The sequence below is a fragment of the Dendropsophus ebraccatus genome, chromosome 1, assembly GCF_027789765.1.
Source record: "Dendropsophus ebraccatus isolate aDenEbr1 chromosome 1, aDenEbr1.pat, whole genome shotgun sequence".
Taxonomy (NCBI): Eukaryota; Metazoa; Chordata; class Amphibia; order Anura; family Hylidae; genus Dendropsophus; species Dendropsophus ebraccatus.
In genome coordinates, this window is record NC_091454.1 from 148,799,931 (window position 1) to 148,826,095 (window position 26,165).

The window sequence follows — 26,165 nt, forward strand, 5'->3', positions numbered from 1 at the left end:
AAGGGCAAATCAGGACCCACAAGGATCTTGGCAATACGTAATGACAAAGGGGGGATTGAGAAGAGCCAGGAGGGGATTAAAAAAGTATTCCAGAAGTTTTTTAGTGAGTTATATACCTCAGAATTGAGAGTAGGGAGGGAGGAGGTAGAGGACTATGTGAGATCTTGTGGATTCCCACGGCTTTCGGAGATACATAAAAATATGTTGGAAGCAAAGATTACGGATGATGAGATCTGGAGGGTGGTGAGAGAGGCCCCTGGTTCAAAGTCTCCCGGGCCTGATGGTATCCCTTATGAAATATTTAGAGAGTTCGGGTTGGTATTGGTACCTAAGTTAAAGGATATATTTAATAGCATTGTGGAGTTGGGGAGTCTTCCAACTTCAATGTATGAAGCAACAATCACTGTACTGTTAAAGCCAGGGAAAGAAGAACTAGACCCGGGATCGTATAGACCAATCTCCCTCCTGAAATCTGATGTAAAGATATTGGCCAAAATTTTGGCAAACAGGTTGGTGAAAGTGGTTGGGATGTTGGTCTCTAGAGATCAGTGTGGTTTTATGCCAGGTCGCTCTACAGCAGAAAATGTTCGGCGGTTGTTTGGGAATCTGCAGGGGGGTCGGGGGGATGACCGCTCCATCCTGTCACTGGACGCGGTTAAGGCCTTTGACAGGGTGGAGTGGTCGTTCCTCTGGGAAGTTTTACAGGGTTATGGGTTTGGACCTAGATTTATTCAGTTGCTGAAAATAATGTATAGTAGCCCAAAGGCAGCAGTACTAATTAATGGCGATCTGTCGGAGCAGTTTGTTCTTGGACGAGGAACGAGACAGGGTTGTCCTCTCTCTCCCCTCATCTTTGCCCTCTATATTGAGCCATTGGCAATAAGGATTAGGAGTGAGGAGGGGATAGGGGGGCTGAGATGGGGGGAGAGAGAGGAAAAAATATCGCTGTTTGCAGATGATATTCTGCTCTATATAAGTAATACATCAGTCTCTTTGGCTAGGGCGATAGCAACAGTGGAGGAATTTGGTAAAGTTTCAGGGTTACAGATTAGTTGGCAAAAAACGGTGCTGCTCCCCCTGGATCGGGAGGTTAGTCACGAACAGGTTACAGTACTGAGAGATGGAGAGTCATTCAGGTACCTAGGGGTAAGGGTGGCAAAGGATATCCAAAAGTATGTGGAGCTTAATGTAGATCCCCTCCTGTTAAGGTTGAGAGCTAAGGTTAAGATCTGGTTGGGTCTCCCTTTGAGCATGGCTGACAGAATCAGTCTAGTTAAGATGGTTATGTTGCCCCAAATATTATATGTGCTGGTTAATTGTCCTATGTGGGTGGGAGAACGCTGTTTTAAACTGTTGGAGGCATTATTGAAGGATCTAATATGGAAAGGAAGGATAAAACTGGCTCATTTATATAAATCACAGAAGGATGGTGGATTGGCGGTTCCCAACTTTAAAATGTACTTTTTGGAAGCCCAACTGCAACATTTAGCAAGAGAAAGCGATCTGTTGTATTTGCAGGAGGAGGTGCACCAGAATCGGTGGGGTTGGCAAAATATTTGGGAGATTTTGGAATTGGGGAGGATGAGCCGAGGGAGAGTCGATCAGGCCCCCCTGTTAGATTTGGCAGATAGAGTCTGGGTAGAAGCGGAAAAAATTAATCCCTAATTATACAGTATAGGACAATAAGAAATAATAAAGCCTTATGGAATTTACTACTATTAGACTGTGTATCTCTAGAGGTCCCAAACAAATGCTTTATAAAAGTAGTGACTGTGGCCAATATATAGTGCTTTCATGTGTTTTGAAGTCTGCATGGAACATGTACAATATCATAAGGATTGTAACACTAGACTAAAATGAAGAATGAAATGAAGCTAAAATTATGATGAAGAATAAAACACTTGTAGCAGAATTTGTTCTCTCCGGTCTCTCCTCCAACCCAGCCCTCCAGCTTCCTCTCTTTCTGCTCTGTTTGTTTGTATATACGGTAACCTTGCTGGGTAATCTTACCATCATTGTGCTGATCAGAAAAACTCCAGGCTTACAAACACCAATGTACTTCTTCCTTATGAACTTATCCTTGGTCGATATCTTGTATTCATCATCTATTACACCCAACATCATTATCAACATCTTCTCTCATAATATAACAATCTCCATCACTGCTTGTGCTGTACAAATGTTCCTCTTCATTGGCCTGGCAAGCTCAGAAGGGATGCTACTTGCAGTGATGGCCTATGACCGATATGCAGCTATATGTAAACCATTGTATTATACAGTCATCATGAACAAAGTGACTTGTATACGACTTGTTTGCTCAGTATACACAGCAGGATGTATTAATTCACTAATTCATACATGTGCTGCATTTAGCCTACCGTTCTGTCAGTCCAATCATGTCAACCATTTCTATTGTGATATTAACCCCATCTTAAAACTTTCATGTAAAGATACATATCTTAATGAAATCTTCTTATTTGTTTTTGCTGGTTCTATTGAAGTGGGCTCTTTTTTATGTATAGTGATATCCTACACTTACATTATCATCACCTTATTAAAAATTGCGTCTTCTAAAGGAAGTAGCAAGTCAGTGTCCACTTGTGTCTCTCACTTTACATGCGTATCTTTATTCTATTGCCCTGTCTTCTTCATGTACCTAAGACCAAATTCTGCATATGCAGAGGATCAGGACTGGGTGGTGTCAGTGTTCTATACAGTGATCATACCAATGTTGAATCCCATGATCTATAGCTTAAGAAATCAAGATGTTAAAAAAGCATTTGTACAATTTAATGTCAATAGGATTCAGATATAATATTGCCACAATAACTTGCCACAATAATATCACAGAAAAATAAGAATATCTTATAATTATCTGTAATCCAATCTCTTCAGTTGAGGCTTGGCGCACATACACTACTCATAAAAAGTTAGGGATAGTTGGCTTGTGGGTGAAATTTATGGACATTATAAAGGGAATTAAAGTAAAAACATGCAGATGATCCTATATTTTTTCTATTGGTTTCAGGTCTGGAAAAAGTTCAGGCCGCTCCCCTTGAAGGCCCCCAGTCTTCAGCAGCCATTCCCTAATGAGCGACCTCAATGAGCTGGAGCACTGTCATCCACAAAGATGAAATTAGGTCTGTGTTGTTCATGCAGAGGTACAATGACTGAATTAATGATGTTATTTAAGTAGTATGGTCACAAAGTGAAGGGCAACAGTGGCTGATGCATAGCGCTCTCCTTGGCATCTCCAAAATTGTTGGCTGCCATACTCTCTGCTCAACTTTTATCAGTGAACAGTACTGAGGCCCTTTGGCCTCTCGTCTAATGTAGAAGAGCACTTTTTTTTGTTGGTGGTGTTATAGTATGGGCAGGGTTGTCTAGTCAGTACAGAACTGCACTACACTTTGTGAATAGTACAGTGAGAAGCCCATACTACATGAATGACATTAATCCAGTCATTGTACCTCTGCATGAATGACACAGGCCTAATTTAATCTTCATGGATGACAATGCTCCAGCGCTTTGAAGTCCCATCATTAGGGAACCACTGCTGGAAACTGGGGGACATTAAATTGAGTGACATGCATTTTCTCCAGACCTGAATCCCATAGAAAACCTATTTTTTGTTGGCGTTTGTTTAACCCTTAGACGACCCAGGGCGTATAGTTACGCCATGGAAGTCTGTCCCCAGACGACCTAGGGCGTAACTATACGTCCTGGGTGGTTCTCCCTCTATGAAGAGTGCTCCGGAGCGGAGCAAGCTTCATAGCAGGTGGGGGCCGGCTGCAATCAGCAGCCGGGACCTCACCGGTAATGACACGCTACAGAGTCCCCTGTCACTTACCGATCAGGATCCCCGCAGTGTGACTGCGGGGGTCTCGATCGTTAAAACGGACCGCCGGAGGTCTCTCACCTGCCTCCGTGCGGTCCGATCGGCGATCTGCTGCACTAAGCCTGCACAGGCAGGCTCAATGAGCAGATCGCTGATAACACTGATCAATGCTATGCCTATGGCATCAGCAAAACACATGAAAAAAATGATACTAAATACAGCGCTGTCCCAAAAGGAATCCAAATATGCACCTTGAGAAACTTTAAATATATCTAATTTATTAACAAAGCACAAAGTTTACGCGTTTCAGGAGGTAAGTAAGTCTCCCTTCATCAGAACAGTGCAATATCATGTACAATCAGGTGAGTGTCCAGTTTAAGAAGACAAGAAAAGCCCGCCAAACACACCCTTTCCCGAGAGGAGGGGGAGGGGGAAGAGGAGCAGAAGGGAAAGGCATATGCAATCAATATAACAGTTCAAACATTGAATCACAAAGAGAAATTAAAATATATAATACAGAAAACTGTAGAGTAATAATTATCAGATTGAACCTGTAGATCGCTGTAGCAAGCTAAGCAGATCGATGTTGGAACAGATACAGCGCAGCTCGGCTGCTGACACCGGCTGTTAAGTGTTGAGTGAGAGTTCAGTACGGCTGTCAGGACTCGAATCCTCATAGGGCCATCGCGCTGCACAAAAGAGGAGGAGTTACAGCTCCTTTCCCTTCTGCTCCTCTTCCCCCTCCCCCTCCCCCTCCCCTTCCTCTCGGGAAAGGGTGTGTTTGGCGGGCTTTTCTTGTCTTCTTAAACTGGACACTCACCTGATTGTACATGATATTGCACTGTTCTGATGAAGGGAGACTTACTTACCTCCTGAAACGTGTAAACTTTGTACTTTGTTAATAAATTAGATATATTTAAAGTTTCTCAAGGTGCATATTTGGATTCCTTTTGGGACAGCGCTGTATTTAGTACCATTTTTTTCGTGTGTTTTGCTGTTACCTTACGGGCCCTGTTGTTGGGAGTATCCCGTCCTCACTATTTTCGGCTTTGCAGTCCCCGATCCTAGCCACCTACCTATTACTATATCCTTACGGATTTACAGCTACCCCAGAGGGGTGATATGCCTACAGCCCAAGGAGCACAAAGGTGAGTGGAATCACCCACTCCCCCTAATTTAGTGTCATCTCGGTAAGACACTAGGCGCTGGTGCCCTTGTTTTTTTCTTTCTATTTGCATGCCTATGGCATAGCAATGATCAGTGTGTGTAATCACACTAGTGTATGTAAAAGTCCCCAAAAGGGACTTCAAATGTGTAAAAAAAAAAAAGTTTAAATCACTAACACACTAAAACCCAAAACCCCTCTTCCAATAAAAATTGAAATCACCCCCCTTTCCCATTATATAAATAAAACATATAAAAATAAATAAACAAATAAACATATAATATACCGTAGCGTGCGTAATTGTCCAATCTATTAAAATATTACAAGCGTCATTGCGAACGGAGAACGGCGTACACGAAAATAGGGGAAAAAGTGTGCAGATTACCGATTTAATGTTACATTATATATATAAAAAAATTTATAAAAAGTGATCAAAACGTTCGATCTTCACAAGTATGGTATTAATAAAAACTAGAGATCATGGCGGAAAAAATGACACCCCATACAGCCTCATAGGTGAAAAAATAAAACTGTTATAAGCGTCACAATAGGGCCATTTCATTTATAATTAATTGCCAAAAAAAAGGATTTCATTTAAAAAAAATATATAACATTAGAGAATCTGCGTAAAACTGTATATGGTTGTGTTCGGACTGACCTATAGAGTAATAGTATCATGTCGCTTTTACCATATAGTGCATTAGGTAGACACAGGAACCCCCCAAACGTTACCATATTGCATTCTTTTTTACGATTTCACCAATTTATATGTTCATAAATAATATATTTGGGGTTCCGTCATATATGTTATGGTAAAATAAAAGACGCCATTACAAAGTACAACTATTCCTGTAAAAAACAAGCACTTACATGGCTTGTAGATAGAAAACTGAAAGTGCTAGAGCTCTTAGAAGGGGAGGAGGGAAAAACGAAAACACTAAGATCAAAATTTGCGCTGTCCACTGGGTCATTTTGGGCCTGGTCCTCAAAGGGTTAAATGAGGCTTGTCATTATACCTTTCAAAATCTAAAACAACAAGGCATATGATATAAAACATTTTTTTGCTATCATGCTTTATAACAAAGCTATATTTACTTGTGTCCAGGTCCAGTCTCCTGAAGGAAGCTTTTCAGTCTTGTCCTGGTTAAACCAGGACTTCCTGCATTTGGTCTAATTTTTTAAAACAGCACTAAAAGACTAAAAAAGCTGCCTTCAGGATACTGGACCTGGATACAAGGAAGTATAGCTTTGTTTTAAAGTATGATAAAAAAAAAAAAAAAAATATATATATATATATATATATATATATATATATATATATATATATCTAAATTGCAAACATGCTTTATATTCAATATATCTACTTTTGATTTAGAAGCAAAATATCACTAAACTTTTTTTAGGAAGTGTATATCTGGTAGTTTAACTCAGTTATTTTATTAGAAATTGATGCCAACTGATTCCACCACTGATGGCAAAAAAGTATCAGTTGTCATCAGGCTTTCTACCCTATTTTTTCTTAAGCCATCAGTTGTTGGACCAGTTTGTATGGCAATCCGGTGTTCAGATTGAAGCGCCAGATATTATGAACTCTCCAATTCAGATGAATGGGATCAGTTTGAATGTAAGTGTGCCTAAGGCGTTTAGTTGGAAGCAAATAAAGCCAGACTACCAGATATATGTGAAGGGGGCTTAAGTCACACCCGACCATTAAATATGCTTAGATGTGTGATCAGACTTAATTTACAAGAAAAAAATCTTCCCTTTGAAGCAGTAAGAAAAGTTTAAAGCAAATTTATCCAATATATTGCTTCCTATTTTTTTTTTAACCTATCGTATCATCGCCCACACAGGGATGCTAGTGGCACTGTCCTTTTTTTGAGCTGCTGTCCAGCGCCAGTCTTTTCGGGAGCACTGCCCCACCCCCAAAGCAGTGAAGGCAAGCTCGCTGACCCCCACCATGATGAAACCCCCTCCGCTCTGTGACACAGCTCCATTGATTCTAATGGAACCGCGTCACAGAGGGAAGGAGAGATTGTCACACTGGGGGCAAGCAGGCCTGCCCCCTGTGTATCGGGGCAGGCTGGTGCTCCCAAAAAGATTGGCGCTGTGCACAGGAACCAGGTGGCGGTTCAAGAAAATACAGCATCCCCATGCCTGCGATGATACGATAGGTAAAAAAAAAACAGAAGCTTTGTACCTGATGGTACATTCTCTTTAAGTTGGGTTAAAATCACACCTTTTGTTTCTATTTGCAATATCTATCTGTATGGTCAGATCTATAAGTAATACATTTGTGTATTTAACTTAAACCATGACATACAGTAAGAACCACTGACATGGAAACATATGTAAAATACCGAAGATCTTTGTTACTGTACACATTGTAAAAATGAATAATAAAGGTAAAATACTAATTACTATGTGGTCGTTACAACTGTAATTATTCATTGACCCCATATTTATTGCATACTGTCATACCCCAGTAGTATAAGCACACACATTAAATAATTACACATGAATAACCCCCTCATTTACCAGACAATATATTTTTAATGGTAGCACCTGCACAAAGTATGAATAGATAATAATGCTGAAATTATTTGCTCTAATATTAGGTTATGAACCTCTGCCCAGCTAATATAAAACCCAGCACTCAAAGCTCAAACTAATCATGGTGGATTAGTCAGGCAGCAGAGGTAAGGACTAGAGTTAATCGAACCTCAGGAATTCCTAGGTTCGATCGAACTCGAACATTCCTGAACCTTCCGCATTTAATTGCTGATGCCTTCCCGGTCCGTGGGGAAGGAGGAGACTGCCCGGGTACCGACTGGAACTCCGGGATTCAGTCTATTACATAAGCTGAATCCAGGAATTCCAGCCGGTACCCATGCACTCTCTTCCTTCCCCACGGACCGGGAAGGCATCAGCAATCAAATGCGAAAGGTTCGGGAATGTTCGAGATTGATCGAGCCTAGAATTTCCTAAGGTTCGATCAACTCTAGTAAGGACAGACTGGAGGGGAGCAAGGGTGTTAGATGGAAAGCCAGAGATAAGAATCTTGCAGCATTTCGAAAGAACGGATTCGGGAAATGTTTTTGAGGTCTAAATGTGTAGTTTAAAAGACAGGGTAAAATCCAAGGTGCACCCAAGGCAGTGGACTTGGAAGATGGGGGACAAAGTGCAGTCATTGATGGTAATTAACAGATTAGATGAAGGGGTAGAACAAGAACAGGGAAACAGGGAAAGATTAGTTCTGTTTTTGTCCATGTTGAGTTTAAGAAAGCGTAAGGAGAAGAAGAAAGATATAGCTGAAAGACACTCAGGGTGTCAGGACAGGCAAGAACAGACAAGACAGAGACAGTGGGCCCTGAATCTGAACCCACCACTGGCCCTGCCTAATTGCCTCGGCCGACCCTAAACGGTCGCGGACAACCACAAAGGCGTTCCCTACGCTGCGTAAGTGAAACACAGAACAGCACGGACAGACAAACACAATAAAGAATAGTAGAACAAGCCGGGTCAAACCACACAGACAACGCAGTACAAAGTCGGAACACAAGGGATAGTCGGAGGTCAGGCGGAGGTCAGAACACGAGCAGTCAGGCAGAAGGGATTAGCACGGGATACGCAGGAGAAGGACAAGGGGAGCTGGGATCAGAATAACTAATAGCCAGCAATTACCAGCTGGCTTTCACTTTACTTTATACTGGACCAGGAGCCCGGACCAGACACTGATTGGTCCGGTCTCCTGATCCAGCAATCACTGCAGCTGCGGTGCTGCAGACCAAGTGGCAGAGCGATCTGCCACTCAGCCTGCACGAAGCCGCATCAGCTGTGCCGGCCGGCCGGCCGGCTGACTGACTGTCACGTGAGACCGCGGCGTCCCCGGTTACTAGGGACGCCGTCGGGTCTCCGTGACGTCACTCCGCTCCGGCGGGCGGAGCTCCGGCGCGTTCTCGAGCCGGCCGCCGGAGCAGAGGCCGGGGAAGACGCTGCAGGAGCCAGGTCAGGTGAGTTCCTGACACAGGGATCCTAGATAGCAGAGAGTTAACATTCACAACAGAGAGGAAGATTTGAGTATCATCGGCATAGAGGTGGTAATTGAAGCTGTGGGATTCTCCAATGTGTCCCAGGCTAAAAGTATAGATGGAGAAGATAAGAGGCTCTAGGACAGATCCTTGGGGGAGACCAATAGTAAAGGGGCTAGGAGAGAAGGTGGTGTGAAAGTCAGAAATACTAAAAGTGTGGCTGATGACACCAAGGTCTACAAGAGTTTGTAGGAGGAGGGAATGGTCAACTGTGTCAAAGGCAGATGATAGGTCAAAGAGAAGGAGGACAGAGTATTGGTGTAAGGTTTTGGCAGTTAGCAGGTCATTGGCCACTTTGGTGAGGGCAGTTTCTGTGGAGACATCGGGGTGGAAGACTGATTGCAGGGGATAAAAGAGTAAGTTGGATGGGATGTGGAAGGACAGGTAGACATATTGTTCAAGGAGTTTCGTTGCAAAACTCCTTGTAGAAAAAACCCCAGAACTATTAAAATACTTTAAGTCAATTGGTTTCTTCAAATTTAACAAACAAATGGAACTTTTAGGCTGGGTACACAGTAAAATAATACAAAAAATATGGATGTAATTTGAGTAAAAATAAAACAATGTGTGAACAGGTGAACAAATTGCCATTTTTTTGCAAAAGCAGGTGGTAAATAATAAGCATGTTCATTATTTGGATGGTTGTAATATTATACTGTGGGAAACATAGCCATAGGGTATGTTCACTCTGGGAAAATAGCCTCAAACAAACATTAAAAAACACTCTGAAAAACAATCCTAAAAAATGCCACATTGACTTCAGTGGGCAGTGATCAAAACAGCATAAAAACATCACAGAAATTCAGCACTGAAAAAAGAAGTGGCGTGTTGTTTTTTCAGAGCCAATTTGCTTTGCAGCAGAAATCAATGACAGCTTAAGAAATAAAACCTTAAAACAAGCATCCACCAAAACACCTCTACTTTAACAAAAGTGTAAAAATCATGCTGATTTGTAAGCTGTTTTAAAGAGTCACTGTCGTTAATTTTTTTTGCAGAAATCAATAGTCCAGGTGATTTTAAGAAACTTTGTAATTGGGTTTATTAGGCAAATATGCCATATCTGCATTTAAAAAGCCTTTTCCCAGGTCCCCACCTCCTCTCCTTTCTGTCATCTACTGCTCAGAATCAGGAAATCTCAACTGTTTTTTTTTATCAGTCGGATCTGTCTGTTCTATGGAGAGGGGAGGGGGGAGGAGAGACGGAGGAGAAATGTGGGCAGCAGAGAGCAGAGAACAAAGGATTACTCATCGGGGAGCTATTCAGAGAGCTATTCAGAGGTCAGATAGGTCCCTGGTGACTGTCAGAGGAGAGAGCCACTGATGTTGCTGTAAATTAACTCTTTGTTGTCCTGTTTTGGTGCCTCATTTCCCTCGCTTCATAAGAAAACCATGAAGACAGGGGGGAGAGCTTCAAACTGCTTTTTCATGTTACACCCCATGTTATCAAGGGTGTTAAAAGTGTCTTCTACTCATCACCCTTGCAGATGTGGTTCAGGATGTAAGCTTAGCTTGGTGAAGATCCTAGCACTACAAATCCGTCAAAGAGTTTTGGGAATTGGCGATATTTATATTTATTTTTAACTGTGATTTTATTCAGTAGTTAATGTAGTGCTTAAAAGAACTGTCCTTCTGCACATAGAAAACCTCAGCCTCAGCAGGAGATAAGAATTTCAGAATAAACCACTTCTCCAAGTCTTGATGTAATGTGACAATGCCGGGGGCTCAGGGAAAAAGAAAGTGGGTAGACAGCAACTTGCCTTTGACAGTGCTGTGACGAGCGGCTCTGCATGTAGAGCATCAGAGCAGTGTGTAGGGTAACAGTGGTGAGCTGGAGAAGGACGTGGGCCATGCTGCCAGGTGCCACCAATACCAAAAGTATATAAAATTAACCCCTTCCTGCATCAGAACGCAGAGGGGAGATCCCTCCTTTTTGGCTGGCCGGGGCTCAGCATCACACTGATGCTGATTCCGGCTTGGTAATCCATTGATCTGGGCTGCAGCAGCCCAGAGTAATACAGCACTGATCTAATCGATCAGTGCTATATTACGTATACTGCTCTAATTTCCATGAGAGATCAGTGCAGTAATAAAAGTCCCCCAGGGGGACTAAAAGGTAAAATATAAAAAAAAAAACAAAAAAAAAAAAACCGTTTTTTTCATTAATAAAAAAAAATCCCCTCCCCTAATAAAAGTTTAAACCACCACCCTTTTCCCATTTTATAAATAAAAATAAATAAATAAACAAATATTTTTGGTATCTCTGCATGCAAAATTGCCTGAACTATTAAATTATCTCATTTCTAATTTTGCACGGTAAACAGTATAAGCGCAAAAACCCGCAAAGTGCACAATTGCAGTTTTTTTGTAACATCAAATACAGAAAAACTGTAATAAAAAGTGGTCAAGAAGTCGCATATACGCATTCAAGGTACCGTAAAGAACATGGCGCCAAAAAATGACACCTCACACAGCCCCATAGAACCCAAGGATAAAAGCATTATAAGGATGTTAATAAAGCAATTTTAAACACATTGTTTTCTTTTTAAAAAGGTTTTAATTTGCAGTAGGTAGGGGATAACCGACATGACTGCATGCCATTATACCTACTCAGTGATTGGCCCAACTTCCCTTGACAGCGCTGTGATGAGAGGTTCTGCACAACACTGGAAACCATGGGGATGTTTGGACATTCCACCTGGCGTTTCCAAACAGATGGATGTAGTGGTGAAGCACGGGAAGTTTCTAACACACAATCTTAAGTGGTGAAGGACATTTGAATATATAACCCTCCCATGTCTGAAATTATTGTATTTTAAATGAGACATGTTGTCCTTATTCCATTAAAAAGAAAATTTTGCAAACCACAATGAATATTAGGGCCTATTCACATGAATAGTGTAATTTCAAGCAGAGCCCAATGCCGCGGACTCTGCTTGAAGTTCTGCCTGTTCTGTTCATTGAATAGGTTGCCTCGTATGCCCTCCGCTCTCCACCAAAAGAATTGACACGCTTGAGGCATCCTATTCAATGTATACGGCAGGCAGTACTTCTAGCGGAGTTTGCGGCTCTGCTTGACATTCTGCGAGTTTTGCTTAGTGTAAACGGGCCCTTTGTCTGTTTAAGGCAGTTGCATTGCATTGCATTGGCTTGATCTAGTCCTGGATCGTTTTGGGTGCCATTCCATTAGTTAGCCCCTCTTTAGAGAATACTTGGCCTGTATGGTTCTCCGTGGATTATAGCATTTCCTATATGAGTCTGCCCAAGTGCTTTCTTTTATCTCTATCTCTATATTTAAATTTCTCCATAGTTTCATAGCCTTGTTCTTTGGGGATTTCTGTTTGGGATGCCTAAAATTTGCATTTGGAAGTTGCTGTAGTCTTTATTACTCCGGATCCAAGAGTTTACAGTTTATGCCAAGAATACATATCTTTTTTGTTTATTGGCCTTAGACATACTTTTATGTTTATTCTTGCAACTGCCTGCTGGAAATTCTATTTAGTTCCGGATAGAGCAAAGTTGCTAAAAGCCTATGAACTCTATCTCGCAGCACGGGTGTAAGCAGGGAACCCACAGCATTTCGCTCATCCCAGATAACAAGGTCTGGGGCTTGTGTCACCCTCTAGGACGGGTCCCTCAACACTGGTGGGCAATAGGTGGTCAAAGAGTCAAAACACAGGCACAAGTATTCTCTCTTTTCTCAAGTATTCTTCTATTTCTACCTCCGAAGTTCCGTCAGAGCACAGTACTCTTCTTCTACTTCTCAGCACGCAAACAAGTCTGCACGACTGTACCACTCCTTCTTATCTCAATACAGATCTGGATCCTAAACTATTAAGTGTCATATCAGGTGTTAAGTGTTGTATCAAGGCAAAGCTGTATGATCTACTGCCTACTTCAAGTATCTTCAGAGTAAATAAGATTTTATTTATGCTAAAGAGACTCTGATTCCTCGTGAAGGTATAGCCAGCCCCTTCAAATAAAAGCAGGTGTGCCACCATACCTGTGTGCCCAACCAGCACTGGCGTCATGACATAACATCAGTGGGCACGACTATATCTCGGCCAACCACTATAGAACTGGCTCCACACCTAAACATCTGGCAAGTGACCGACCATATCTCACCACCAGAGGTGAGCACCACATAAGTCTTACTGGCCTCTGCTTACTGGGAGCCACAGTTAGGGCCCAGGAATGAAAACTGGTACAGGTGAAGTCTAGTTCTGCCATATAGTGACCAGTAAGCTTTACTACAGATACACGTAATTGTTTACTTGATCACTGTTTTTATTACCCTGTATTATATATAATTACATGAATTTTCTCTTTGTATTTTAGTAAACATATGATTGCAAATAAAAACAGATATAACATTTAAAAGTTGAATGATCTTTGGGGGACATTGATGAAGTCCGGCGTTTTTTATGCCGGGCTTATAAATGTCCCTGCAGCTCCAGAGCTCAGGAGACTTATGTAGAGGAGCATTGCCTCTACATAAATCCCGATCGCACAGAGCCCGTCCGTGCAAAAATTTTGAAACCTACGCCAGCTTAGAGCTGGCATAGGTTTCAGTATCATTTTTCCACCGGAAAAATGATAAATGCGGCGTACGCAGAGGCTGCACTCCATATGCGTGCTGCTACACCCCCCATAATGCTCCGCCTCACTGGGGAAGTTGGCGCAGATATGAAAAAAAATATTCACAAAAATACCATTTGTGAATATTTTTACGCTGATTTGCTCTATCTGCGCCTAAAAAAAGGCATTTATGCCTTTTCATACATGTCCCCCTTTGTGTCTTTCTTCATGGAAAAATTAAGATTGTATTTGTGCCTATGATTTACATTTGTGAAAATGTGAATTAAACAGAAAAGCACTATAATTGGACACCTAGGAATTACTCATTAAATGAAATTCTCACCGGGCCATGGTGCTGCAGATTTGTTTTTCTCCAAAGACTATTTTATGAGAACTGCCTTATAAAAGACACGCAGTGGGATGGCTAGACATAGATGGATGTCATGTATGCCTGTGTTATTTCACCTCATACTGCCTTCATTTATGAGAACATATGTAGCCATTCCATGTGATTATTTCTTGAATTGAAAGGTAACCTGCTAACATGTTGAGTTTACTGATGTAGCCCATAACAATTACAGTTTAAATTCTTAATGTACTTGAGTATTAGCTTATTGGTTACATATCAATTAATTAGAATATCATTGAAAAAGTTTTTTTTGTCAGTAATTCAATTTAAAAAGTGAAGCATCTATATTATATAGAGTTATTACAAACTTTACAAACTTAGAGTGAACTTTTCCTAGTGTTTAATTCTGTTACTGTTGATTATGGCTTACAGCCAAAGAAAACCAAAATGCATTATTTTTGAGAAAATTAGAATAATTAACCTAAAACACCTGCAAAGGCTTCCTAAGCATTTGTAAAGTTCCCTTATGGTGCGTTTACACAGAATGATTATCGTTCGAATCTTCACGATAACGATCGCATTTGAGCGATAATTGGCTCGTGTAAACACAGCGAACGATCAAGCAACAATCGAGAAATCGTTCATTGTGATCTTTCAACATGTTCTCAAATCGTCGTTTGTCGTTCGCTAAAAATTTGCTGATCGCTTCTTGTGAACAGGCTTTCACCAATTCACCCTATATGTAAGATAGGCTTAAGCGATCTTTAAACGATCGCAATAACGATTTTTTCAAACAAAATTTTGTACCATCTAAACGCTCATTATAAAAAAACCACACATTGTTACTTCGAAATCGTTAATTGTTCGATTGGGCGAATTATTGCTCTGTGTAAACGCAGCATAAGGCCATGTTCACACTACGTATCTTTCCGGTCGTAGTGCGAACCGCGAATATACGTACGTAGTTTTGAGGTTGATGCGTTTGCTTGAAAGCATACGATATACGGCCGCACAGTGCACACTACGTATGAACTTACGACCGGATTGTATACGGTGCCGTGAAAAATGAACAAGACCATTGTTTGAGGACAGAAATGTTCCAACTCACGGCCGTGGATTTCCGTGCGGTCCTGTACGGAGTACTTATTTCAGCCAAATTGAACTTGATTTTTCGATCCAAAAGGTTCTGTGAGTTTTATTGGGCTGGGCGAAGATTTCCAAGTAAATGACCTGTTTCAGATCGCTTTGAAACAAGCTAGGGAAGCAAAACTGTACTACGAGCATATGTTCGCAGTTCATACGCATCCGGCAGCATGATGATTTTTCCCATGCCCGTAGTTTCAGCCGCACATGTACGGTGGCGTACGAAATGCGGCCGGACTCATACGCAGTGTGAAAATAGCCTAAGTCTGGTTTAGTAGGCGACACAATCATGGGGAAGACTGTTGACTTGACAGATGTCCAGAAGGCAGCTCTATAAAAGCATATTAATGGAAAGTTTAGTGGAAGGAAGAAGTGTAGTAGAAAAAGGTGCACAAGCAACCGGGGTAACCGCAGCCATGATAGGATTTTTAAGAAAAGGCCATTCAAAAATGTGGGCGAGATTCACAAGGAGTGGACTGCTGCTGGAGTCAGTGCTTTAAAAGCCACCACATACAAATGTATCAAGGACATGGGCTACAAGTGTCACATTCCAAGTGTCAAGCCCCCCATGACCAATAAACAACGCCAGAAGCATCTTACCTGGGCCAAGGAAAAAAGAACAGGACTGTTGGCCAGTGGTCACAGGTGTTGTTTTCAGATGAAAGTAAATTTTGCATTTGATTTGGAAATCTGCTGGTGTAGGTTCACTGTGTTTTATCAACACAAAAGTCAGTGCAGCCATCTTCCAGGAAATATTAGAGCACTTCATGTTTCCCTTTGCAGACAAGTTTTTAATTTTCCAGCAGGACTGCATTTACTGTACATATTTTTCATTTGGCCAACATTTCGGTGTTAATTTTTATGTGTTCAGTTGGTCTTATATAATATTCCAATTATTTGAGATAATGAATGTTGGGTTTACCTTGGCTGTAAGCCATAATCATCAACATTAGCAGAAATAAACACTAGAGTCCGTTTCTAAGGACTCTATATATAATAGGAGGGAGGTACACCAAGTACAGTAAGGAAACACTTTAGCAGCTCTATAAGGAGCTGCTACAAGCGTTCTATAAGTTGTACGTGTGATTGGTTTCCTTTAAGTTGCCTATACTCTAGAGATATTACCCACCTTCTAAATGACTTGTCATTCACTGTTGGTCTGTGAAAGTTGTCAATTTGGATTACAATTCTACAGGGTAATATAATAAATTGTCAAGAATGCGCAGATCGATATCTGTATTGCTCTATGGCCTGAGCTGAAGTTATAATGCAACTGATGTGAGCATTCCCTGGGGTGTTAAGTATTTGTATGCCATTGACTGTGTTAAACAACCACTGGCAGACTGACTTTTCTATGTACCTTATATTTGGCATCTGCTCCTTTGTGTTATAAAAAGGAGTTAACAATGCTTTCATTGTTAATGCACTGTCAGCTTTACATGAACTCATTAGCTTCAGTGCATGGGGCTGTAATTCAGTAATGGGGTGCTTTTATGGATTGTAGTTTGGAGTTATTTGTTCCTTCATAGAGTATAAATCAGAAGGACTAACTTGGGGCAAGCTAGTGCTTATACACAGCATATTTAATAAGACTACCTGTTTTGTACCATGTATGCATTTTTTCATTCATATACAGATTTAGATGCCAAGAAGAATGAGGCCAAGGAAGAAAAATTTGTGGAACGATTGTTCTGCATGATTTCTCTTTGTATTGCGAATGTATTTTTGCTGAAAACAATGGAGAAAAGGAACAAAACATTTGTGACTGAATTTGTCCTATATGGTCTTAGCTCCAACCCAACCCTCCAGCTTCCTCTCTTTCTGCTCTGCTTCTTCGTCTATACGGTAACCTTGCTGGGTAATCTTATGATCATTGTGTTGATTAGAATGACTCCAGGCTTACAAACACCAATGTACTTCTTCCTTATGAACTTATCACTTGTAGATGTCCTGTACTCATCAACTATAACACCCAACATCATGGCCAACATTCTCTCTGAACATAAGACAATCTCTATCATTGCTTGTGCTACACAAATGTTCCTTTTCATTGACCTGGCGAGCTCGGAAGCAATGTTACTTGCTGTGATGGCCTATGATCGATATGCAGCTATATGTAAACCATTGTACTATAAATTGATTATAAATAAGGCGACATGTTTGCAGCTCATTTTCTCTGTATATACAGCAGGATGTCTTAATTCCTTCATACATACATATTGTGCATTTATCTTACCATTTTGTGGGTCTAATCAGGTCAACCATTTCTACTGTGATATCAATCCTATTCTGAAACTATCATGTAAAGATACATATCTAAACCAAGTTTTGTTATATGTTGTTGCTGGTTCTGTTGAAGTGGGCTCCTTTGTCTGCATCGTGATATCATATACTTACATTGTACTTGCCCTATCAAGTATCAGGTCTTCTAGAGGAAGGAGCAAGCCACTTTCTACTTGTATCTCTCACTTTATTTGTGTAGCCTTATTTTACTGCCCAGTCTTCTTCATGTACTTACGACCAAATTCTGCTTACTCAGGTGATCAGGACTGGATGGTGTCAGTGTTCTATACAGTGATCATACCAATGTTAAATCCCATTATCTATAGCTTAAGAAATCAGGATGTAAAACAAGCTCTGGTAAAATGTAAAGTATTTAGGGTATAATATTAAATGGAGGTACAGTGGTGCCTTAGATTACGAGCATAATTCGTTCAAGGACCGTTTTGTTATCCAAATTTATGCTTAAACCAAAGCACATTTCCCATAAGAAATCATAGAAATGCAGACAATTGGTTCCACAGCCCAAAAATAATGATTTATTATTCTGAATAACATGTAAAACAAATGAAACAAACTTTCAGAAACAGCAGAATATGTTGTATTATAAGTTACTGTACAGAAAAAAATGTATAGCATGGTACCGTGTTAGCCATAAAAATCCATATCGTGGTATATAACCCCTCCCCACCCCCCACCCCCAATTCACAGATGTCTCTCCCTTCTTGTTTGTAACATCCCTAAAATGTTGTGCAGTTTCTGTAAGTCATTCATTTGTGAACTTGTCTGATGAAGGGATCTTGTGAATCCCGAAAGCTCACAGCTCTAACAATTTTTTGTTGGCCAATAAAGGTATCATTACTAAAACACTTTGATTACAAGTATTTACCACGATAAGAAGTTACTGTACAATAATGGAGAGGATGGGAAACACAAGGGCAGACATATACTGCAAGGGACATGAAGGAATAAGCAGGACAGATGTGGGCACAGTATAGCAGCACTCTCTGTCCGGGGACAGAGGAGTTACAGCTATGGAGAGATTACCTCCACAGTCCTGTCCCCTGATGTGAGCCCCAGCCTTAAGTGGATCTGCTATGATTTGAAAGGTGAGGGTGACTACCTGGGTCAGAGTACAGTGCTGTAGACCACCCTATGCAGACCATGCCCCTCCCCCACTCGCGCTCCCACCCAGTACAGGGAGCTCTTAAACCAAAGCAACACCCTTAAACCAAGTCACAATTTTGAAAAACTGTGAGCTCTTAAACCAAGGTACCACTGTATCTACAATTGGCATTGGAATTCATGCCCCCCCCCCCCCCCCCCGACATAAATCATATACGCTACTCACAAAAAGTTAGGGATCCTATAGGTTCTATGCGATTCAGGTCTGAAGAATGTATAGGCCACTCCATGTGAGGTCCCCCAGTGTCTAGCATCCATTCTCTAATGATGCAACCTCCATGAGCTGCAGAATTGTCATTCATGAACATTAAGTTAGGCTTATGTTCGTGCTCAAGCACAATGACTAGATTAATGATGTTATTTATGTAGTATGGCCTTGTCACTCTATCCTTCATATAGCTGATACATAACGCTCTACTTTTACATTCCATGAGGATCTCAGTGGATCTCAGTGCTGAAAATCGATTTACACTAAGCAGAAATGATGATCATCAATGATGTTGGAGACATCAAGGAGAGCGGAATAACAGCCACCTGTTTGTTCTGGTCCAAGACACAGAGATAATGGAGGAAGATCCAGCATGCTATATTGAGCACTATGCTGCACAGGGCTAAGCGCATTGCGTGAAAGATGGAGGAAGTGATAGGCAAAAAGGAAGCTAGAAAATCTTCTATGGGTATGTAGGGTTGTGTTACAATAATTCTGATAGGGACCTGTAAGATGTATGAGTTGCTAGTTGTGAGAACTGGAGGTAGATACTGTAAGGTTATGGGGAGCACACAGAAGATACTGTAAACAACTGTATAAAACCATATGTACTAAAATGAATTTTCAATAAATTTTGGTGCACAATCGCTCTTGTCTGTAACATAGTTAATAAGGTTGAAAGAAGACAAGAGTCCATCAAGTTCAACCTACAGAAACCCTACTGTGTTGATCCAGAGGAAGGCAAAACCCCCTATGAGGCAGATAAGGATTGCTCCATCACAGGGAGAAAATTCCTTCCCGACTCCAATGGCAATCAGAATAATCCCTGGATCAGCATCCTATCACATCAAATATAATGCCAATAACTTGTATTATTATATTTTTCAAGAAAAGCATCGGCCATTAGAACATCATGTGGCAGAGAGTTCCATAGTCTCACTGCTGATACAGTAAAGAACCCGCGTTTGTACTGATGGTGAAATCTTCTTTCCTCTAGACGTAGAGGATGCCCCCTTGTCATGGTTACAGGCTTAGGAGTAAAAAGACCAGTAGAAAGATCTCTGTACTGACCATTCATATATTTGTACATTGTAATCAGATCGCCCCTAAGACGACTTTTTTCTAGCGTAAATAACCCCAAGCTTGATAACCTGTCTTGGTACTGTAACCCACCCATTCCCTTAATGACCTTTGTCGCCCTCCTCAGCATCCGCTCCAATTCAGCTGTGTCCTTCTTATATATCGGTGCACAAACCTGTACACAGTATTCCATGTGTGGTCTGACCAGTGATTAATAAAGAGGCAAAACTATGTTCTGATCTTTAGCATCTATGCCTCATATGATGCATCCCATTATTTTATTAGCCTTAGCAGCCGCTGCCTGGCACTGATCGCTTTTCACTGTGCACCAACATTTGGCACCACTTCTGTTTTTTTGAGAAGGAAGTTGTAGTGTGCTTATCTTGGATGTCCATTCTTTTGCATAAAGATTTGCAACTGTTAGGATGACTTGCGCAAAAATAAACTCATGCATGTCAACACACCCACAAAGGTGAATTTCCCATCATTTTGTACCACATAATAAAACAATTTACCAATTTTATTGTGGGGAAACTTAATAAACAAAGTATACTTATCAGTCCTTTTGCCTCCATTGCGATGTTCCCAGGTCCCGCTATGGCCATCGGCTGTAATTTTCGGCTGGAATCCAGGTAGGTTGCGTACCCGGCTCTTTAATTTGCAACATCAAGGCCTGACTGATTGATTACCCGCTCAGCCAGTCACTGATTGGCTAAACGGGCAATCGCTCAGCCAGGTATGTAATGTTGCAGCTGGGGGAGCTGCCTTTTTTTTTTATTTTTTTTATTTCACAGGACTTCTCCTTTAAGTATCGCAAGTACAACCATTAAACAAACTACAGAAAAGTGTGTCATTAGGAAAAAAAACAAACTCCATGTCACAGGGGCATGTCAAAATTTTTAAATGATCAGGCTATCCATGTCACGGATCAGGAGAGTAAGCAGTAGCTCTTAGTTGCATGCTTCACTTCCCTGCTGTCAATCAACTCTGACCAATGGCCCCATAGACTTATAATGAAGCTTCCCGGATGGAGATTGCTGCAAGCTAAGGAGTGAAATGATCTACTACTCCTCCCAGCTCGGTCTTTTAACAGTAGGGGGTCTCACCACTGAGACCCTTAAAATGTCCTTGTGACATGTCCCTGGGATCTCAATTTTAATGACAGTCCCTATTTAATTATAGATATTGTGCATTGCCTCTTTTAGTAACAGTAACTGTGTGTAGTCTTTTTTTCGTAAAGCTGTCATTACCCTATCCCCTGACAAAGCCGAATTAAAAAGCGAACTGGGACATATCTCTGGTACTGGTCCTGCAGTTTGTAACTTAGTATGGTGCTATGTTTTACATAGATTCAGATTTGTCATAGTGATTTAGGAATTGATTTTGCACTGCATCCCAGTATATACCGTTCATTTTACTTATGCATGCAGTTAATTTATATAAAAATATGAATTTTAACTGGGGACATACTATCTTAGATTACTTTTTTTTGGGGGGGAGGGGGAGACTGCAGCTTATTACTTTTTTAATATATGCTTTTTGTGTATTACTAGGGAATAAATAAACAGGTATTTCAAATATTTGTAAAGCTCTGTAAAATTTCGTATATATCCATTTCTATATATAAGACCCTGACTTATCTTTAGATATTGCCAGGAGAAATGTATGGGTCTGATTGTTCAGACCCTCACTGATCACTAAATATTGCCAGAAAAAGCATGCAGCGGTGCCCTTCACTTTCTGACTGGCTGTAATTCCCCTTCAGCTGCATTGGATGGGCTCCATAGACGTTTATTGGAGCCCATACAGTGCAGCTTGACGGAAATCACAGCCAGCCAGGAAGCAAAGTTTTTTAGGCTTCTCTGAGTGCTATATTTTAAGTGGCCATTTTATGACACAGGTATATCAATGGCCATTTTTTAAGCAAATCGATGACGCTGCCCATTTTGGTCAAGTATGTTCTTAGGGTATATTCACACTGTGCAAATATTCCGCCGTGCTCAGTGTCCCGCTGTGAGGCAATGAGAGGGCGTGCGCTCCTCGGCTGCCGTCGCTCTCTGCTCAAAGAAGTGACATGTCACTTCTTTGAGCGGAGATCGGCGGCTGCGGAGGAGGGCGCCCTCTCCCATAGTCGTGCTATGGCAAACTGAGGCAGGTGGGATTCCGCAGAGGAAAGTTCCACCGCGGAATTCGGTCTGTTTTACTCAGTGTGAACATACCCTTATTGTGCATACTGAGACATCAACACCACTTTGTTTCAGCCCGGATTGTGGATTTTTTTTGCATCTCAACAAATCTTCCTGGTGGTGGTCTGAAATCTTTCCTGGTCTATATGATCATAGCATCATATTAGATGCCATGTGTCAGGAACTTACCTGTCCTTGCTCCCACTGCAGGTATCATGTCTCCCAGCGGCGCCAGGAGTGGGGAAGGATTTACAGCAAGCATTGTCTGCTAATGCCGCGAGTATGCAGCCAATCAGTAGCTGGGGGGCTCGTCAGTGTGGCTGGCCCCAGCATCAACAGCAACTAGCCTATCTGTAAACAGGATCACTGGGTCAATTAGACAGCCCAGAAAAGATGAAAATGTGTTTGGTGGGATATTTAAAGTGTCTGTATACAGCTTCTGGCTTGCTCAAACTTCACCAGTGTTTTGTTACTACTGTTATCCCATGTATCCCGACCTCTGGTTGAGTTCCTTACCTCGGCTTGTTTGCTGACTTTGTACCTCACTCCTTGTGTTTCTCACCCTGGCTGTATTCCCTCTGGTTCTGATTCTGTACCTCATAGCTATCTTGGTTCTGACCCCTGGCGTGTTTCTGGTTTCTGTTCTGTCTTCTGATTTGTTGCCTGATGTTACCGTACTGTTACTTGCCATGGCTCGGGGTGCTGGTTGTAGATGTTGTGTGCAGCTGGTGGGCTTTGGTGTTTTGGGGCGACTTGTCACGGTGGCCAGGAGTGGTAGTTCCCACCCCTGGACGCAAGGACACCGGACATTGGTAGAACTGGTGTGATGTGCAGGTGTAGGTACGGCATAATTGATGACAGAGTCCCGACTTAACCAGTAGCTTAACTTTACTTCAGTGCAATACAATACAAAATATAGAAACAATACTTCTCACAAGTGCTAGTGCAAAAAATACAATACTTCATTAGACAGACTCTTGTGGTAGAAGTTAGTAGTAGAAAGAATTTGTTTGCGAGGGTAGTGTAGGGCCCACATCGGAGCCCTTGTCTAAGTAGTAACAGTACTTTGACGGGATGTGTGTTGAAGAGCCATCATGCCCCCTCCGTTTCCCGGGATCCGGAGAAACTTGTCACTATCCCATGGCTGATTCCCCGCCCGGCCGCCGCTCTCCCCTCACACATACCGGCTCCCGGTGCTTCCCAGTGTCCGCACTGACCGTTAACACCCACACACAAAGGCTGCGTGCCGGCCGGGGACACCGGGAAGCGTGAGGGGAGAGCGGCGGCCGGGCGGGGAGTCAGCAATGGGATAGTGGCAAGTTTCCCGGATCCCGGAAGAAGAAGAAGGAGGGGGGAGCGGAGGGGGCATGATGGCTGTACAGATGCTCCTGTGTGATGAGCGGCTCCCCCCTGCGCCCGCGATGTGATAGGATAACCCAGCTACTCTTCCCATAATCTGCTCATACTATGAACAGATGATGGGAATAGTTCAGTGAGGCGGCGGTGGGCAATGGCAGGCGGGCGGCTGTTGGGCAACTTACCAGTAATGAAGATGGCCCTGGTACTACTCCCCCATCATGGGAGATGATGGGAGGAGTAGTACTGTGTATATTTAGCAGCAGCAGCACCAAGCAGGGAGGGAGGGGGGAGGTAGATGCACAGGCACCTCTCTCCCTTCCTGCTCGGTGTCCTCCTAATGTACTGATTGAATACATTTATGGAATACTTTGGGGAGCAAGGACACTTGCTCCCCAAAGTATTCCATAAATGTATTCAATCAGTAAAGCACACTGTACACTACATTACATTACTTTACATAGACATCCATAGAAACAATAAAGTCTCATAGACTTCTACATAGAGAGCGCCCCCTGCTGGACACTCCATAGGAATTACACCCTGGGTCGTGACATCACTGCTTCTGAGATAATTCTAACACTCCATGATCTACTAAATTAAGGGAAATAGCAGTATATGTGCATTTCCCATAATTAATGTACATTAGAAATTTGTCTAACTTTCCATAAGTAATAACATATCAAAAAATAATTTTGGCTGGACTTCTCCTTTAATTACTTGTAGGTCACTGTTTTATACAAGGCAGTCATAAAAGCATCTTTGACTTGTGCGTTCCTCAGACTATAAATGATAGGATTTAACATCGGTATTACTATAGTATACACTAATGAAATCACTTTATCCTTCTGGACTGTGTAACTAGAGATAGGTCTTGCATACATAAATATGGCTGTCCCAAAAAACAAAGCCACTACTGTGAGGTGCGAGAAGCAGGTAGAGAAGGATTTCTGCCTTCCTTCTGGAGACTTCATACTAAGAATAGCAGAAATAATTTTAATGTATGATACCAAGATAACCATGGCAGAAAAGCTTCCAAGAACACTGGACAGAAGAAATGTAAAGAGTTCACTTATAAATGTGTCAGTACAGGAAAGTTGCAGGAGAGGGGGAATGTCACAGAAAAAATGATTTACCTTGTTTGAGATACAGAAGGACAGTTGAAAAGTACAAGTGGTATGTATTGTAGAAGTAAGCAAACCCCCAGTGTAGGCAGCACCCACCAACTGCCTCCTTAGGCCCCTGTTCATGATGATTAGGTATAGTAGTGGGTTACAGACAGCCACATATCGATCGTAGGCCATAACAGTGATGAGGAAGCATTCTGCACCCACAAACAAACCAAAGAAAAAGAGCTGTGTGGCACAACCATGGTAAGATATAGCTGTCTGGTTGGAAAATAAATGATCAAGCAGCTTGGGAGTTATTACAGAAGAATAGCATAGGTCTGAAAAAGACAAGTGACCAAGGAAGAAGTACATTGGATTCTGAAGTTTGAAGGAGAAGCAAATTAAAAAGATCATGCACATATTACCCAGTACAGTCACTATATACATTACCAAAAAGATGCAAAACAATGGAAGATTCCATTTGTGATCATGTATTAATCCTAACAAATGGAATTCTGTAAGTGAAGTAAAATTCACTCTGCCCATGGTCACTTCACTAGTTCCTGCAAGAATAAAAGTAGCAAGTGCTATGAGTACCATACAACTAATACAAACAAACAATGGTGCAATTGCTGTTTTCTGACCCTCAAAAAATGAAATAAAAGCTTATAAACTAATTGATGCTCTCCAGTTCTTTCTGATTACAAATCCATTATATATAATCATGTTGTCCCTATGAGCTATATTTTAAAGATGCATAGATAGTAGTTGTATCTAGAACCTAATGCCAAAAGGGCCCAAATATTACTTTTTCTGTGTAACATGACTGATATTATGAATGATACATGGGTGCATTGGTGGATACATTGGTGCCTTGTTACAGATTTTATAATGCAGCCCAGGACCTTCAGTTTACTCCTCTAGTTTCAATATTTCCTTCAAACATTAAAGAGGTTATCCAGCGCTACAAAAACATGGCCACTTTCCCCCTACTGTTGTCTCCAGTTTGGGTGGTGTTTTGAAACTCAGTTCTATTGAAGTAAATGGAGCTTAATTGCAAACCGCACCTGAACTGGAGACAACAATAGGGGGAAAAGTGGCCATGTTTTTGTAGCGCTGGATAACCCCTTTAAAGGGGAACCTGCTGAGAGAATCTAACCTGCTGATAGCTGAAAAAAATTCAAAAATGGACTGAAAAGGACTACAGATCATGGTGCAAAAAAGAGACCACACACAGCCCTACAGACAAAGATAATTTTTTTTTTTTATAGAAATAACAATAGGGCAATTTTATGTAGAAAAGGGGTAGAATGTATGAATATTCACAATTCCATTAAGGTGGATACAGCCATTGAGACAGTACCTGGCATCAGTGTGTTTAGGAAGACAAGTCTCCTCATGCAACGAAAATGTGCTGCCACAAACATTAATGGCTTACATAATATACATAGGAAACAATTGACAGTTGTATTGATTCACAAACAAAATGACTACTTTCTGAGGTAAACTTTATATTCGCATTAGATATGCAGACATTGTATGTAGACAAAAGTATAGAATATCCCTATATCTATCATACAACAGATTCACTGCGCTTATAT

At 41.5% G+C, this 26,165-nt stretch overlaps 3 protein-coding genes across 3 annotated transcripts; 2 read left to right on the plus strand and 1 right to left on the minus strand.

Annotated features, from left to right (window-relative positions):
- Positions 1-1,882: 1,882 nt before the first annotated feature.
- On the plus strand, positions 1,883-2,815 carry LOC138783501 (olfactory receptor 5I1-like). Its single transcript, XM_069958278.1, has one exon. The coding sequence runs from the start codon at positions 1,883-1,885 to the stop codon at positions 2,813-2,815; it is 933 nt and encodes a 310-aa protein (XP_069814379.1).
- Positions 2,816-16,897: 14,082 nt separating this feature from the next.
- On the plus strand, positions 16,898-17,827 carry LOC138783507 (olfactory receptor 5AR1-like). Its single transcript, XM_069958292.1, has one exon. It carries the CDS (start codon positions 16,898-16,900, stop codon positions 17,825-17,827), a length of 930 nt encoding a protein of 309 aa, XP_069814393.1.
- Positions 17,828-24,171: 6,344 nt separating this feature from the next.
- LOC138783513 (olfactory receptor 9I1-like) lies at positions 24,172-25,110 on the minus strand. Its single transcript, XM_069958305.1, has one exon. The coding sequence runs from the start codon at positions 25,108-25,110 to the stop codon at positions 24,172-24,174; it is 939 nt and encodes a 312-aa protein (XP_069814406.1).
- Between the last annotated feature and the right edge of the window lie 1,055 nt (positions 25,111-26,165).